The sequence below is a fragment of the Styela clava genome, chromosome 1, assembly GCF_964204865.1.
Source record: "Styela clava chromosome 1, kaStyClav1.hap1.2, whole genome shotgun sequence".
NCBI lineage: Eukaryota > Metazoa > Chordata > Ascidiacea > Stolidobranchia > Styelidae > Styela > Styela clava.
In genome coordinates this window covers 3,186,328-3,203,787 of record NC_135250.1, presented here as the reverse complement: position 1 = coordinate 3,203,787, position 17,460 = coordinate 3,186,328, and the positions used below count along the sequence as shown (strand labels likewise).

General features: G+C 36.0%; 1 protein-coding gene across 4 annotated transcripts in view; it reads right to left on the bottom strand.

Annotated features, from left to right (window-relative positions):
* Window positions 1-17,460, bottom strand: part of LOC144427368 (uncharacterized) — an 82,141-nt gene that overhangs the window by 14,709 nt on the left and 49,972 nt on the right. Inside the window, exons 1-2 of one of the 4 annotated variants that reach the window (XM_078116510.1) lie at window positions 2,743-3,226; window positions 865-977 (exon numbers count right to left, since the gene is read on the bottom strand). The exons of 1 other annotated variant lie outside the window; for it this stretch is intronic. In XM_078116510.1, the coding sequence (XP_077972636.1) occupies window positions 865-900 (36 nt within the window). In that variant the 5' untranslated portion in view covers window positions 901-977; window positions 2,743-3,226. Of the gene's footprint in view, window positions 1-864; window positions 978-2,742; window positions 3,227-17,460 lie in introns of those variants that run through there. 2 more of the 4 variants (XM_078116513.1, XM_078116518.1) reach the window with 2 other exon arrangements.

Sequence of the window (17,460 nt, the reverse complement as noted above, 5' to 3'; positions counted from 1 at the left end):
ATTAGTTATTGACACCGCACTTACATAGCAAGGGCAGAAAAAATACATCATCCAAAATTAAAACACCTAGAAAAATTATAGAGCAGAACAGAGCAAAAACCTCTAGCAAGAGCACTGAGATTTTGTATCTGGAAACTCGCTACAGGGAATTTCGCTGCAGGAAATTGACCCACATTGGAAAATTTGCCGTATGAAATATCGTTACAAGAGCATTTTGCTCTAAAACAAGTATTTGTGATAAAAGCAGGTAGGTTTATAGCAAGGGTGGGAAAGGTTTTTGGATCTGGGGCCAGAAATTTATCCATCTAGACTGGCGGGCCATGTAAGCGTGACGTAAAACTTACATTTTATGAACAATATTTATAGTGTTAAGAAAGCAAAAGTTAAAACAATGAGCCTTGTGCGGAAACTAAATTAAATCGCAATTTCAACAAATTCCTTGAGCTATTCTTAGCTATGGCATCAGAATTTAGTTTTGGTTTGGTTGTGGCAGCATCAAGCGGGCAAACTTGAATTACCCAACGGGCCGTAGTTTGCTCATGTCAGGTATAGGGTAAGGGTTAGTGTAAGTTCTAAAATAACGAAACTTTTTTGAATCAAAAGGTTGAAAAATATAACTGTTTTTATCACAAATACTGCAACAGCAAAATGCTATTGCAGCGAATTTTCCTATGCAGCGAAATTTCCTACGGCAAAATTTCTCGCAGCAAATTTCTTTTGCAGCGATTTTTCCTGTGTGATGGAATTTCCTACGGCAAAATTTCCTGCCGCGAATTTCCCTAGAATTCTGAGATTCGAACCAGTCTTTGTTTAATTGACATTTTTACTTCTAAGAAACATAAAACATGAAAATTGAAATCATACCTCAAGTCTTGCTTTATACAATGCTTGTGTTGTCATCAATGATTCTTGTGGGGAACGCACAGAATGATACAGACATCAGGATTTGTCAGACATCCACATCAGCTACGAGTCTTCTGGTAAAAGGAAGAGAAGGAACATGTTATCATTTAGCAATAGAAAAAGCAAGTTACGAGGTCAGAAAACTTGACATCAAACAAATAGGTAATTTGAATTTTGTGGGAACGAATGCTGAAAGCTTTGAAATAAATATTCATTTGCATAAATATATATTTGCTGAAACCAAGAACGAGAATATCGGTCGGAGAACAAAGACTTATCGATCAAAACTGCGGTTTTGATTCATGTCTCTATAGTGACACTGCGTGTCCATCACTAATTAATTAATAACTCGCTAATTATACAACATAATTAATCCAAAATCAATAGGCTCCACATCAGAGCTATGATGAATGCACATGCAAAATTTGGATTCAACCTCGCGTTCTTGAGATATCGCCCGTAGCTAACAGACAGACAAACAAACAATTAAACAGACAAATAGCTACCAACATACTTACCAATCTTAAGATCGATAAGTAATGAATTAAAGTTTTAAGTAATGTTAAAGTGGAATGTGATCTCAACCAGAGTGATGCTACAAGTTTAATCTCATGACATATTTATATGAAAAAAAGGCACAACCGGTGTTAGCAAAGCGATATCATTTGTCGATGTTTCGAATTTCTATTCAGAAAAACTTCATCAGGGCATGATATGGAAAGTACAATATTCTATATATTCTTTTTTCTTATATATATACCGGTATATAGAATATTGTGCTTACCATATCATGCCCTGATGAAGTTTTTCTGAATAGAAATTCAAAACGTCGGCGAATGATATCGTTTTGTTAACACCAGTTGTGCTTTATTTATCTTCGACATGACTATACCTGGTGGCAATCATACGTTATATTCTCATGGAATTTACTCAATTCCAAATAAAATCAGATCACCTATGCAATAAAGACAGTTGAAGTCTTCAATTAATGATGACTCAAGTCCAGCTTGTGTCAAGTCAAAGACTCAAATTTTCCCAACACTCTTACTTTCAATATTTTTATGATTTAACACCATCAAAAAAAAACTTTATCAAACAAAGTAAAGCTTTAATTGAGGTAATTTTTTTCCACAGGAAGCTAATAAGATTTGTACTTCACTTGCTGGAAACATAGCAGACATTCCTCAAGATAAAGATCTCAAAAGATCAAAGTTGAAAAGTCAAAGGTTATATTGGACATACTTAGTAACAAGTGTAAAACAGGATATTTCTAATATGGTAAAGAATTTAAACGAGAACTTTTTATATTAAACTATCGTAATTTGTGACCCTTTATGAATACTCTCTCGACATCTGCATGCGCTTCCTAGTACCTAGTTCGCTACTCCCGAAGTATCTAATTTTCTTTGTTTTAGTACTATTGCGAGTTTGAGGACTGTCAGTGTTAGCCAATAGAATATACCGTCTGCCCATATGTATTTGCCCCTTTACACAAATTTTTCTATGCGATTCTGACATATGACTTTTTCTGTAATGAGTTATTGATAAATACCGTAAGCATTTTTCATTGTGTTCAGATGCTCATCAATCTGTCTTAGTGATGAAAAATATTCGATCCTGAAATTATCAGATATTTGAAAATGCCCAGCTCTACATGTGACATTACTCTAGGTAAAAATACACAGAAAATGAAATTGATTTGCCTTAAATTAATTGCAAGAAAAACTTGTCTTATATATGCACAACAAATGCAGGTATTCATAACAGAATAATATTCCGTTCATTTTTGTCCACCCCTGTATATATCAACTTTACGTTGAAGAATCCATCTTTACCAACCTTCGTGTTACTTTAATTTTTGTTTCTTCTTATTAAAGCATACGTCGGCCAGACTTCGAAAATGTTCTGGGACACGAAAACACATTGCATGAAATCTCATAAACTCAGTCTGTTGTCACCAAAAACTTTGAAGGACGTAGAAGCAACTAAGAAATATCTGAGAGAAAAATGGTAAGAACTAATTTAATGTTTTCGATATAATAATTTTCGATATAAGTCTATGAATCTGTCAAGCGCCAATTGAATATATTCACACTTCTAACCTAGGCTGATAACTGGTCATTAGAGTTTGATCGAATCTGGCCTGACTAATGCTGCCACAACCAAACCTAATTTTGATATTTAGCCAAAATAGCTCAAGGAATTTGTTGAGATTGCGATTAAATTTAGTTTTAGAAGGAGACATATTGTTTTCGGCTTTGCTTTGTAACACTCTCAGTAATCTCAACTATCGTTCATAAAATGGTACTTAATAGGTCACCCTTACATGACCCGCCAGTCTAGGTGGGCAAAATTTTTGGCCCCTAGTTCAAAAACCTTGCCCACCCTTGGTCTGAAAGGTACACTGAAAGTGAATTGTAAAATATTTCACAGGGAGAGCTCAAGTAGACATTTGCCTTACACTGTATGGATTGGACTTACATGGAGAAACAATCTTCTAACTTGGAATCATGGCATATATAGAAAAACATTAGCGGATAGTAAAGGTATGATAAATAACAATACCAAGGAATCGTAAGATACAGAAACCAGTGTTGCATAGAAACTAGAGTCGGGTATCATCAAAATTTTGGGAAAGGGTTCTATTTTGTATTTACATCACTAACCACGGATTCTCTCGTATCAGAAAATGTGTGTCACAATGTAAGCTGAGTTAACATGACACGCATTCCCTGAATCTATTATGTAACTTCGAAATATGATGCTTGTTGTCATCTGCGGTATGAGGACCCATAAGTTGACCAACTTCGGTAACATTCCACAAACCAGAATCGAGCCATGTCACAGGTTTTCAGGAGTCTCAAGATGAGAATAGGTTTTACATATTTATCTAGGAGGAGAGGAAAGCTGATAAGATGGCTATCCATACCATATGATGAACCACGGTCTCTCATCCAGTTACCATTCCATGTCAGGTATGGGATTAGGTAGTTATTTATTTGTTTTCGAACGCATGGATTTGATGGTGGTGAGCGTATTCCTAACGCTTAGCATGATGAGCCACACCGCCGCGAGAGAGCCACGAGCGCTCAGTCGAGTACAAGCAAAATTTTAAGAACGAATATCACTTTTTTTCATTTCTATTTAATGCAATTGATGACTTGTGAAAAAGCATCTTCTAGTCCAACTGAGTACATAATTCTTCGAACCGAATGATATTGCGAATACCAAAGTCATTGAAATGACGTCAATTTGTACGTTGAAATATGGAATTGACGTAAACACAAAGTCAGAGAAATGATAGGCAGTAAAGGAAGTGACTCCGGAATGACTAGATGAAGTTCTAAGTATTCAGGGAAAGTTTTGTAAGACTTGCGCTTATTAGCATTGGCTTACTACATTTTTCCCAACCTATGGTCCCAGTTTTGTGTAGTCTGCAGATATTTTTGGATCTCTTGTTTTTCAACAAAAGCCTAAAAGTTACTAATTTTAGTTTCTGGTAAATTTTATTGATTATAATATTTTGGTGTTGCAGCGTTGCTCTATAGTAAAAACTTTAGAAATTTTATAAAGAAATTTGGGTCGCTCGAAAAATATGTTGGAACCACTGGTTTACTATGTACTGGGAGTCCTCGGGTTACGACGGTCGCGACTTACGCTGTTTCGAGGTTACAAACCATTACACCTCAATGTTACGAACGCACTAAGCCCTTTAACTGGATCATTGTGATCAAGAAAATTTTTTCTAATAAGTACTTTTTTGCATTATTTGTACATTTTATTAAAGTACCATACTTTACAATACAGTACGATATGTATAGAGTAATTTATGTACTGTACAGTATAACGTTCCGACTTACACTGAAATTCAGGTTACGCCGCTTCTCAAGAACGGAACACCGTCGTAAGTCGAGTACTCCCTGTACTCTCAAAGTATGTAAACCAAGATAGGATAGGATGGGATTTACCTATTTATCCCGGGGGAGAGGAAAGTCGATAAGACGGCTTATCCATATGGCGAACCACGGCCTCTCGTCCGGTTACCATTCCAAGTCGGGTATGGGATTAGTTAGCCAGTTAATTGTTTTCGGAAGCATGGACTGGGTGGTGGAGGAAGCCGTAGCCGACCAGCGGTTACGTGAACCACCCAACGACGGCGAGGAGTCCAGCAATCCTCTTGCACATAACCATCCCTGCATGGGATTCGAACCTGCGAACCCACGCAGAGTAATTAGAGGGGCGGTGGCGAGCATATTCCTAACGCTTGGCCCTTTGAGCCACACCGCCGCGGCACTGGTATGTGTACCAGGCTAGGGATAGGCCATAATTGTTCAATCTCACTGATTTAACCTGTTCTGTGCGAGTGGGTGCATTAGCGCAATTTCAGACGCTGTGTGTAAACCATGAGGTCTGGAATGTTTGTTATGGTCTTGTTTGGAAGAATAGCTCATTTCCTACCCAGCAATATAAGAATGAACGTTATATGACATTTGGAAGTAATAAAATATCGCTTACATTTCACGAGTGTACTTCCCGCTGCGATAGAAAAACGTCGCACAGCAAGAAAATAATTCAATAAACCTTGGCGTTGCGCGCTAACCAATAACAAAAGCTAGTATGATAAGGTCTTATTTTGAAGGTCCTTTTATATGCTACATAACATAGGAGAGTGGACATCTCACAACGTCAGGAAGTTATAAAAATATCGAGTCGTTTGATCGCAGCTGCCTCACCGAAAAAAAAAGTTAGTTCACATAGGCGTTTTATCTCGCAAATTCTCCTTGTCTCACGATTATAAGCTTTTATGATTCATAATAAATGTTTTATTATGACTCACAAAAGCTTTCAACGCGATAAAGCACAAACAAACAACCGATCGATCTATCAAGCTTAGCCTGGCCTGATTCGATGTGGTGACTTCTCAAACGGAAAATTTCCAAAACGCTTCAACGACACGAGCTAACGAAAAGCGTTTAGTATCATATGAAAGAGAAAACCAATGTGCAGTCAACTGTATAGTCACATTTGCGCTTTTCAATAGCTATACACGTCCAACAGATGATAGAATGAGAGAGTGTAAATATTTTTGTTATTTTTTGACGTTACGAGAGACCTCTTGAAAGAGGTGTTTTAGTTTACGGTCCTCCAGTGACATCTAGCGTATAGTACTCTAAAAGACCTTTCCAATGGTATATAATTATTGCATATTGGGTAAATTTTGGGGGTCGTTTGACATGAATAAAAATTGGTATACAAAATTGGGCTCGATAAAGAGTGTCGAACAGGTTAATATACCTATTTTTCACAGTTTTGATGTGCAATATGCTTGCAAATGAATGTGAAAAATATTGTAATAAAACTCTTCAATTACAACAACTGATAAACCCAACTTGCCCACACTATCAACAAAATAAGGTGACAAATTCTAATGAACTAAATTCAATAATCTTTAGATCTTCCATTCAAAATTGTACCAGAAACTCCAGTGGATGCAAAACAAGATCAAAGATATCATGCAATAATGAAATTTGATGGGTTCAATTTCAATGTAACTTGGCAAAGAAAAGATGCAAAAGCTGATTACATTTGTGGGAATTTACCAGCGCTGCTGAACCAAGGCCCATTAGGCATGTATGGGGTAATAAGTAATGGCAGTTATTCAGATTTTCATATTCTGTATTTCATTTTACATTCCAAAAGTGTAATGTTGATACCATTCGGGGCTCCTGAAGTATGTACACCAAGATGTCACACAACCTGAATCCTAAGCGGTACACACACATACTATTTTCAGGCTGTGCGCCATTTTGGTGCGCATACTTTAGGAGGTCCAACCATTCACTATAAAATGAAAAATTATAATTACAGCTTCATAGGATATCTATAATTCACTCATTCAGAGTCATATAAATAGGCTATATATTTAAAGATTCTAGAGAATTTTACCGCTTGAAATTTTGCCGCATAGGAAAAATTGCAGTATCAAAAATATCCGCTGCAAGCATTTGACTGTAAAACAAGTATTTGTGACAAAAACAGTTAGATCCCATTTTAAGTGCTCTAGAAGTATGCGCACCAAGATGTCGCACAACCTCAATCATAATCGGTACACATTTACTATGTTCAGGTTGTGCGCCATCTTGGCGCGCATGCTTCTGGAGGTCCCCTTTTTATTTAAAAAAGATTCATTTTTTAAGACCATAATATCATAACTCTAAACCTGTTTTTATCACTAATACTCGTTTTACAGCAAAATGCTCTTGCAGGGATTTTTCTACTATCACAACTACTTGTTTTACAGCGAAATGCTCTTGCGGCAAATTTTCCTATGTGCCGAAATTTCTTGTGGCTAGATTACCAACGATTAGATTTCCTATAGCGAAATTTCCTGCGGCGAATTTTCCGGACACAATATTTGAGCATTGCTTTCTTCAAGTCTAAATAAAGTTTCTTGTTAACATTGTAGTAAATATACACATGTTTTTAAAGCAACAGATTCGACTCCAGAAGTCCAAGATCCGGGTCCAGAAACCAAAAGACCGCAATATTGGAATATTATACTGCCTATAGTGGGGTTAATAATCATATTCTTGATTATACTTGCCGCAGTCTTCCTACGAAAGCGCAAGAAAAGGTGAGAGATCCTAAATTAACTATGGAATATTTGAGAATAACACTAAGATAGGAGCAGTGGTGGGATCCAGTCAGTTCGCAACGGTTCTATGGAACCGCCTCGCGGAATTTTTTGAAATCAGCGAACCGGTTACAATTACTGGTTATAGTCAATGACCTTTTGTAACAGAACCAACTGAAAAATACGACTTTTGTGATGAAACCAGCTGACAAAAAATTTGAATTCCACCACTGGACAGGAGAGCCCATAAGACGCGTTAACCATATGGTGAACCTCGGTCTCTCGTCCGGATACCATTCCATGCCGGGTATGGAGTTAGTCACCAGTTACTTGTTTTCGAAAGCATGGACTTGACTGTGTGGCACCTTATTTTTTGCCGAAATTAAGTTGGAACCATGGTTATATTTGGAAAATCCCCAAATGCAAAAGCTGGGATAATAATTTGAACAAATCAGACTCCAATCTCATTTTGACGGACACAAAAAAACTGGTACTCCCGTAGTATGTGAACCAAGATGGCAGACACCAGAATGTGTACAAAGTTAGGGTAATTTATAATTTTTTTCCAATTTATCTTATTTTAGTTCTATTACGAGTTCGGGGACTAGCCAAGTGGCTTTTGTAGTATTTGTACCTAAAGTTATATCCTAACCTAGTACACATACTATGTTCCAGTGTCCGCCATTTTGGTTCACATACTTCGGGAGCACAAAAAAACTTGCCATTGCCAGAGAATTGCAAAATAAAATTTTGTTACAGAACCTGGAATTGGTAGACGATATTTTTCTTACATAGAGCTGTTTTATGAATCCAAAAGAATACACGGGCCAACACATTTTTTGCTGCCCTAGGTTTCTGAGCTGATTTAGATTAATTTGGGGGTGCTGAATCCAAAAATCATACTCGTTTTTTCTCATCAGGTCAAAGTTTTGAAATATTTGCTGTTTTATACCTTTTTACCTTAAAATTAGGGTTTTTTTCTATACAGATTTTAGCGTTATAAATAAAAGTGTAGGTTTTTATTGTAATGAATGCCAAACGATTATGACATCACACGCCTTGTAAAAGTCAAATGTTATATATAAAGAAGTCAGACATGAAATAAATAAAATGCATTGTTTTGATTGAGTTGGAGATTTTTGGAGCAAAAATTAAGTATGGCTACATCTTCTCTTAGGCGACATTGTTCAAACAATCCAAATGTATTTTTCTATATTTGTGGAGAATATACATTGCAATCCAACAGGAAAGGATCAATAAATTTGCGAAGCGTGCTTATCTTGCCTACTTCAATGTATTGCTGGGTGATCAAGATAAGGTCACCCCATATTGTATGCAAGCAATGTATTGAGCATCTTCCACAGTGGACCAAAAAGGATAGAAAGTCACTCCGCTTCAGTATTCCAATGGTCTCCAATAATTATTTTGATGACTGCTACTTCTGTGCAGTGAACACGAAGGGAATCAATAGGAGGAACAGGAAATCGTTGGCTTATCCAAACCTCGAGTCTGCAATTAGACCAATTCCACACTGCAATGAAATTCCTTTTCCAGCATTTGAAGGCCTGCCCGAATTGGAATTGTCTGGCTCTGAAGAAGACCAAACCTCAGTTTTGTCCACTGATACTAGGCAATACGTTGTATCAGATGTCCGTTTTTTCTTCTTCACTTTCGTAGCTATTTTCTTGTGAAGAACTTAATAATATGAATAGAGATTTCCACTTTTCCAAAGAATCACCTGAATTTTTAGCTTCAAGATTCAAAGAAAAAATCTACTTAAGCCGGGAACTCTCATAACATTCTATAGAAAACGCCATATTGAATTCTTGTCATATTTCACTCAGAAAAAGACATAGTACCTATATTGCAACGACGCTGCCGGCTTGCTGCGGCAGCTTGATGTCCAACATTGAAGACTTTTTATAAACAGTATCAAAAAAAATTAAATGTGTCACAATTCTGGCTCCTCCTTTGGTTGAGCGTTCCAAAATTGTATTTCCTCCTCTTCACATGAGGCTTGGCAGTTTGTTAATGCTCTTGAGAAAGATGGCGACTGTTTCAAATATATTAGCAGGACATTTCTATCAAGCGTGATGATGCCAGTCCTCCCATAATAAAAAATCAGTAAAACGTCAATTTATAGCTGATGACATCTATTAGTTAGCATTTATTTTCCAGCTTTAAATGTAAATATTTTGGTGAGATTCCATTAATATGTTCAATAAAATTAAAGAAAAATGTTGTTTCTTCAATTTGCCTATCTTTATTGTAGCTATTGGCATCCTGCAAAGAGGGAGATACCATAGAAGTAAAACTAGACCTGATAGAGAAAAAGTAACAGCATTTCTGGAATCAGCGCCCTCAAATTTGCTAAAAACGCTTAAAATATGGCACCATAAAAAATTTTTTTTTTTTGTCGGCCAGTGATATCGAATCAGATCAAGAGTTTAAAGTTTTATTAAGTTCTAAGAATTATAGCTTTAATAATGTCAACGATAGACAAATTTTCAATAAACTGAAATATCATCAGAAACATTCTTAAAAGACAATTAAAAAAGCGTGCATTCACAAAATAATCGACGCTCCCAAGTCGATTGAAACAAGATGGCGAACACCAGAACGTAGTTTGTGTACCAGGTTAGGGTTAGGCCATAATTTTAGGTACAAATACTACAGGAGTCACTTGGCTAGTCCTCGAACTCGTTATAGAACTAAAATAGGAAAATGGGAAAAAAATTATGACGTAACTTCCGTACGTTCCAGTGTCTGCCATCTTGGTTCACATACTTCAGGAGTACCGTAAACTTTTCCTGCCTTCACCGCCAAGTAAATCTCAATACTCTTTTAATTTAGACATGAATCCCTCAGTAGCAATTCTTTACAAGCAGGAAGAAATGAAAGTCATTCTAACCCAACTTTTCATATGAAAACGCACGGAAAGAAAAGAACAAGTTCCCCTTACATTAGCAATGCGGATATTGCTTCAATACCCAACCTTTCAACTCAACAAAACTTCCAAAACGAACTACCAATCCCTAGCAATAGCCAACAACTCGAAACTGTGAGGATATTTAATGAATGGCCTCGCGGAATCACCAATGATAAGACAGGAAACAACACAGAAACAACAAAACTAAATAGGGCGGTTTCAACAGTATCAGGGCCATATGAGGCTCCAATGAAGTTCGAAACACCAAAAGAATACCTGACTTTTGAAGTGTGTAGCGGAATGCAAACATTGCTAAAAAGAGAATCTTCCGTTGAAAGTGTGATAAAGACACATAATCTACATCATAATCAGTCAGCTATCTTTGAACAGAAAATAACACAAAGTAATCGTAAATCATCAACATACACTGCAATGAATATGCTGAGTAATGTAACCCCACAGCGCCACCATCCATATAATCAGATTGAAGAAAACGTGCAAGGCAAGAAAAAGATTAAATTTTCCAAGTTGAGGTCAAGTAAAAGTTCCTCATATATCAGTATGAAAGGTCCAGTTACAGAAAGACAATTATCAGATCCAGCAAAACATATCTATGAACAAATGAAAATAAGGTCGCTTAGCAACAGAGCTGCAGCCATGACAACTGTTGCCACAACAAAAGAAGCTTCGATAGGAATTCTAGAAAAACAAAAATGCCAAACTGGAAATATGTATCATACTGAGAATGATATTCTAGAAAAAATTTCAACTCCAGCTATATTAAGCAATAAAGAAGACCAAAGTAGTGATGCCAAAATAAAACACAAATAAAACACTTAATAATATGAATAGAGATTTCCACTTTTCCAAAGAATCACCTGAATTTTTAGCTTCAAGATTCAAAGAAAAAATCTACTTAAGCCGGGAACTCTCATAACATTCTATAGAAAACGCCATATTGAATTCTTGTCATATTTCACTCAGAAAAAGACATAGTACCTATATTGCAACGACGCTGCCGGCTTGCTGCGGCAGCTTGATGTCCAACATTGAAGACTTTTTATAAACAGTATCAAAAAAAATTAAATGTGTCACAATTCTGGCTCCTCCTTTGGTTGAGCGTTCCAAAATTGTATTTCCTCCTCTTCACATGAGGCTTGGCAGTTTGTTAATGCTCTTGAGAAAGATGGCGACTGTTTCAAATATATTAGCAGGAAATTTCTATCAAGCGTGATGATGCCAGTCCTCCCATAATAAAAAATCAGTAAAACGTCAATTTATAGCTGATGACATCTATTAGTTAGCATTTATTTTCCAGCTTTAAATGTAAATATTTTGGTGAGATTCCATTAATATGTTCAATAAAATTAAAGAAAAATGTTGTTTCTTCAATTTGCCTATCTTTATTGTAGCTATTGGCATCCTGCAAAGAGGGAGATACCATAGAAGTAAAACTAGACCTGATAGAGAAAAAGTAACAGCATTTCTGGAATCAGCGCCCTCAAATTTGCTAAAAACGCTTAAAATATGGCACCATAAAAAATTTTTTTTTTTGTCGGCCAGTGATATCGAATCAGATCAAGAGTTTAAAGTTTTATTAAGTTCTAAGAATTATAGCTTTAATAATGTCAACGATAGACAAATTTTCAATAAACTGAAATATCATCAGAAACATTCTTAAAAGACAATTAAAAAAGCGTGCATTCACAAAATAATCGACGCTCCCAAGTCGATTGAAACAAGATGGCGAACACCAGAACGTAGTTTGTGTACCAGGTTAGGGTTAGGCCATAATTTTAGGTACAAATACTACAGGAGTCACTTGGCTAGTCCTCGAACTCGTTATAGAACTAAAATAGGAAAATGGGAAAAAAATTATGACGTAACTTCCGTACGTTCCAGTGTCTGCCATCTTGGTTCACATACTTCAGGAGTACCGTAAACTTTTCCTGCCTTCACCGCCAAGTAAATCTCAATACTCTTTTAATTTAGACATGAATCCCTCAGTAGCAATTCTTTACAAGCAGGAAGAAATGAAAGTCATTCTAACCCAACTTTTCATATGAAAACGCACGGAAAGAAAAGAACAAGTTCCCCTTACATTAGCAATGCGGATATTGCTTCAATACCCAACCTTTCAACTCAACAAAACTTCCAAAACGAACTACCAATCCCTAGCAATAGCCAACAACTCGAAACTGTGAGGATATTTAATGAATGGCCTCGCGGAATCACCAATGATAAGACAGGAAACAACACAGAAACAACAAAACTAAATAGGGCGGTTTCAACAGTATCAGGGCCATATGAGGCTCCAATGAAGTTCGAAACACCAAAAGAATACCTGACTTTTGAAGTGTGTAGCGGAATGCAAACATTGCTAAAAAGAGAATCTTCCGTTGAAAGTGTGATAAAGACACATAATCTACATCATAATCAGTCAGCTATCTTTGAACAGAAAATAACACAAAGTAATCGTAAATCATCAACATACACTGCAATGAATATGCTGAGTAATGTAACCCCACAGCGCCACCATCCATATAATCAGATTGAAGAAAACGTGCAAGGCAAGAAAAAGATTAAATTTTCCAAGTTGAGGTCAAGTAAAAGTTCCTCATATATCAGTATGAAAGGTCCAGTTACAGAAAGACAATTATCAGATCCAGCAAAACATATCTATGAACAAATGAAAATAAGGTCGCTTAGCAACAGAGCTGCAGCCATGACAACTGTTGCCACAACAAAAGAAGCTTCGATAGGAATTCTAGAAAAACAAAAATGCCAAACTGGAAATATGTATCATACTGAGAATGATATTCTAGAAAAAATTTCAACTCCAGCTATATTAAGCAATAAAGAAGACCAAAGTAGTGATGCCAAAATAAAACACAATCCGTCCTCCTAGTCTTATTTAGTGGTTTTCAACCATTCTGGTTGATCTGAGGCCTAAACAAGCATTCCAGATGCTCGAGGAACCTCTGTAGTCGTGCAATAGTGTGATTGTCTTATATTGTCTCAATTGTATTATATATAAAAGCAAACCTAGAAATGGAAAATTATTTTTAAAAAAGTAGCAGGTTTAATAATATTCGCAAATATGATATCTGACTATACTTTTAATTGGTACTTTCGTAGAATGTGAACCAAGAAGGTGGACACTGGTAATGTGTGCACCAGGTTAGGCCATAATTTTAGCTATAAATACAAATACTACGGGAGTCACTTGTCTAGTCCCCGAACTCGTAACAGAACTAAAATACGGAAAATTGGAATAAACTTATAGATAACCCTAACACATACTACACATACTACATTCCGGTGTCCACTATCTTGGTTTACATACTTCGTAGCACCCTTTAATTAGGTATTCGATTACACTCAAACAATATACATACAGCAAAATAGACTCCTGTATTGGAATGGAGACCAGTTAAAAACCACTGATATTAGATAAGAAACATTAAAATTGAATTGTGGCATTAAGCTATTATGGCCTAACCCTAACTCGGTACACATACTACATTCGATGTCCAGCCATCTTGGTTTGCATACTACTACTATATTAGTCCTCTTTCCCAGGGTAAATTCAAATTTTTGCCTTGGCATCAAAAAAGATTATTGTACCGAATTGACAATATTCAATACAATATTCTACCCTGAAAAAAAAATCGAAAAATCGCGAATGCCACCAAATTTTTTTCTTGCGTTAAGCCTTTATTTTAGTCTTTAAGTCTTTAAAAATATTTTAGTCCCCATGACTGATAACAAAATAAAATATATTTTATCTTATTAAGACTATCTTGTAAATAAAATGCAAAAAATTCAAATATTCGATAGCTTCGTTTTATTCGTTTTCGAGTAATCATTCATCTATCCACGATACATATTGTAAAAATTAAAATATAACAAGATTTTGAAATTCTGTTCTTTAATTTACGATACAAGGGACGACGATATCTGGTACGATCATCTACTTACTGAATAGAGCGCGAAAAGCGCGAAACAGCGCAGAAGAGAGGGAAAGAGGGCGAAACATAGCAGAAGAGATGGAAACATTTTTCTTTCGTTATTCATTAGCGTCTGTGAAATTTTAAACAATTTGATGGGAAACAGCATACAGTAGTAGGGAATGATCACGAGTTTATATCAGTAATCTACAACATCTTTAAATAACCCAACATGACATAATATGAGAAATTTTGGAACTCCAGAAGTATGTGCACCAAGATGGCGCACAGCCTGAACACAGTATGTGTACCAGGTTAGGGTGCGTCATGAAGTATATGCACCAAGATGGCGCACAACCTGAACACAGTATGTGTACCAGGTTAGAGTGCGCCATGAAGTATGTGCACCAAGATGACGCACAACCTGAAAACAGTTGTGTACCAGGTTAGGGTGCGTCATGTTTAGTTATTTAAAGATGTTGAAGATTACTGATATAAACTCGTGATCATCCCGTACCACTGTATACTGTTTCCCATCAAATTGCTTAAAAGTTCACAGTCGCTAATAAATAATGAAAGAAAAATGTTTCCATCTATTCTGCGCTCTTTCCCTCTCTTCTGCGCCGTTTCGCGCTCTATTCAGTAAGTAGTAAGACCCCTCTGGTAGGGATGGGCAATGTAGAATAATTTACTATTCTAGAATAATGTAATCGAATCCAGAATACCGAATCCTATTCTATTTTTATACTTATTCAAATAGTGGGAATTAGTGCTGGATTTAGATTTTTAAAAAATTGTAAATGTATTACTTATAAATGTATTATTTATTTGGAAATGTCCTGAACATTGGATTTCATTTGATACTAAACAGGCATTTCCCAGGACAATAAAATTTAAGAATATTACAATATTTTGGTCTTCAGTTGTTACAAATGTATGTAATCCCAAATACTGATATGTTAAAATTGAGACACGTTCCAAACACTTTAATAGTAAGGGGTTAAATACAAAAATAGATATGAAAGGGCGTTAAATCATTATTAATGTTAGTGTGCCGATATACCCACTGAGAATTAATTAGATGCAGAACCAGCGTGTGGCCACTGCAACCAGGGATGGCCAAAGCCGAATAGTTCACTATTTCGAATACATTCAAATTTATTTTTTTCGAATATGAAATTTCGAATACTTCGAAAATGAAATCCATTAATTGAAGCTTATCTAAATGTATGTAGGAATTTCCATACAATAAGCAATGGAATAACTGCTATCTACAAGTTACAACCTAGCTATATTACCAGGCATTTCATATTTGCAGATTATTGATTATTAGTATATATTTTATATTCCATGAGTCATAGTGGTATCGAGGATGGATTTGAATATTTGCGCAACACAAAATCATCCTAGTAAAACGCCCCCACTTTTAAATACCAACCATTATCCAAATTATTTGCCAAAAAGCGGGATAAAGTATGAGTTATTTTTCCGACTTGTGACAATTTTTTCGTGAGTACAAAAATACGAATCAAAAATTAATTATATTCGGGAACTTCACCACACATTTTAGGTCCGAAGATCGCCGTTGTATGTTTGAGTAATAATACTTTTATTATTTTATAAATATGAAAATAGGAATCAAAAACTATTTATAATGGGGTAGTTTACACACATTCCACAGATCACCGTTGTATTTTGGAAAATACGAAAATAGGAATCAAAAATTAATATTAATCGCGAGTTTGCCACACAATTTATGTCCACAGATTGCCGTGATATTGTGCCGAATATAATTAGTTTTTGATTCTTATTTTCGTACTCACGAAAAATTGTCACAAGTCGGAAAAAGAATTTATACTTTATCCCGCTCTTGGGAACTGATTTGGATAATGGTTGCCATTGGTTTGTATTTAAAAGTATGAACTATTTATTAAGATGATTTTGTGCTGCGCAAAATATTCGAATCTAATAAATTTAAGTTGTAAAGCGACAATCATTTTGGACAACCTATTAACCCGAATGTTGAAATAATTTTGGAATGTGATAAGTAATACACTGTACGTCCACTGGTTATTTCACAGCTGTGTTTTCCTGTCGTGATCTGCTGAATCGGCAAAACGAAAGGGTCACAAATCGCTTTATCTCGATGGCCTAGAAAAGCGACTTATTAGCCGGGAAATACGGTAATTGTCAATTTTTCGACGTAATGGAAATGAATTTGTAAATTAGAAGCCTAGTAGACACATTTCGGCAATGTCCACCTACGCAAACGTGCAAATGTGTCGCAACGCTATGCGACGTAAGGTCGCACAGAATATAAAAAAATCAAAGTGCCGATTCTATTTCATCGTCATTACAATACGTAAGACAGCGTAAAAAGTCGTTTGAAGATTCCCGTAAAACGAAACACCACGTTTACGGCGAAAAGTGGCTACTATTCGAAAATCAGCCAAAAAGGTATTCGAATACATTCGAATATTCGATTCGTTTTGGACAACCCTGACTGCAACCTATGTGGACGTTGTAAAATATTAAATTTAACCACTATCAATTAAAATAAACTTTTCATTCTGTGCAAGCAAGACTCGTAAATTCAAGTCCCCGTAAACGCATTAATCCTTTTCTATGATTATCGTTACATATCATTATCTACCCAGACTTGACCCTACTTAAACTCAATACGTAACTATCTTCGCTAGACGCGGCAACTCTTTTTTTATTTATCGGCGACTAAAATACTACAGACACTCGATCAAACGTGGTCTATCTTGAACGATAGAAACGGACCGAAAACTTCTTATTCTGTGCGAGCAAGACTCGTAAATCCAAGTTCCAGTAGACGCGTTTACGTACTTGGTTGTTAGGTAATAACTAATACCATCTAAAGACGAATTCATTTTCTATGATTATCGTTACATATCATTATCAACCCAGACTTGACCTACTCAAACTCAATACGTCACTATCTTCGCCAGATGTGGCAACTTTTTTTTCATTTGTCGGCGACTAAAATACTACAGACACTCGATCAAACGTGGTTTATC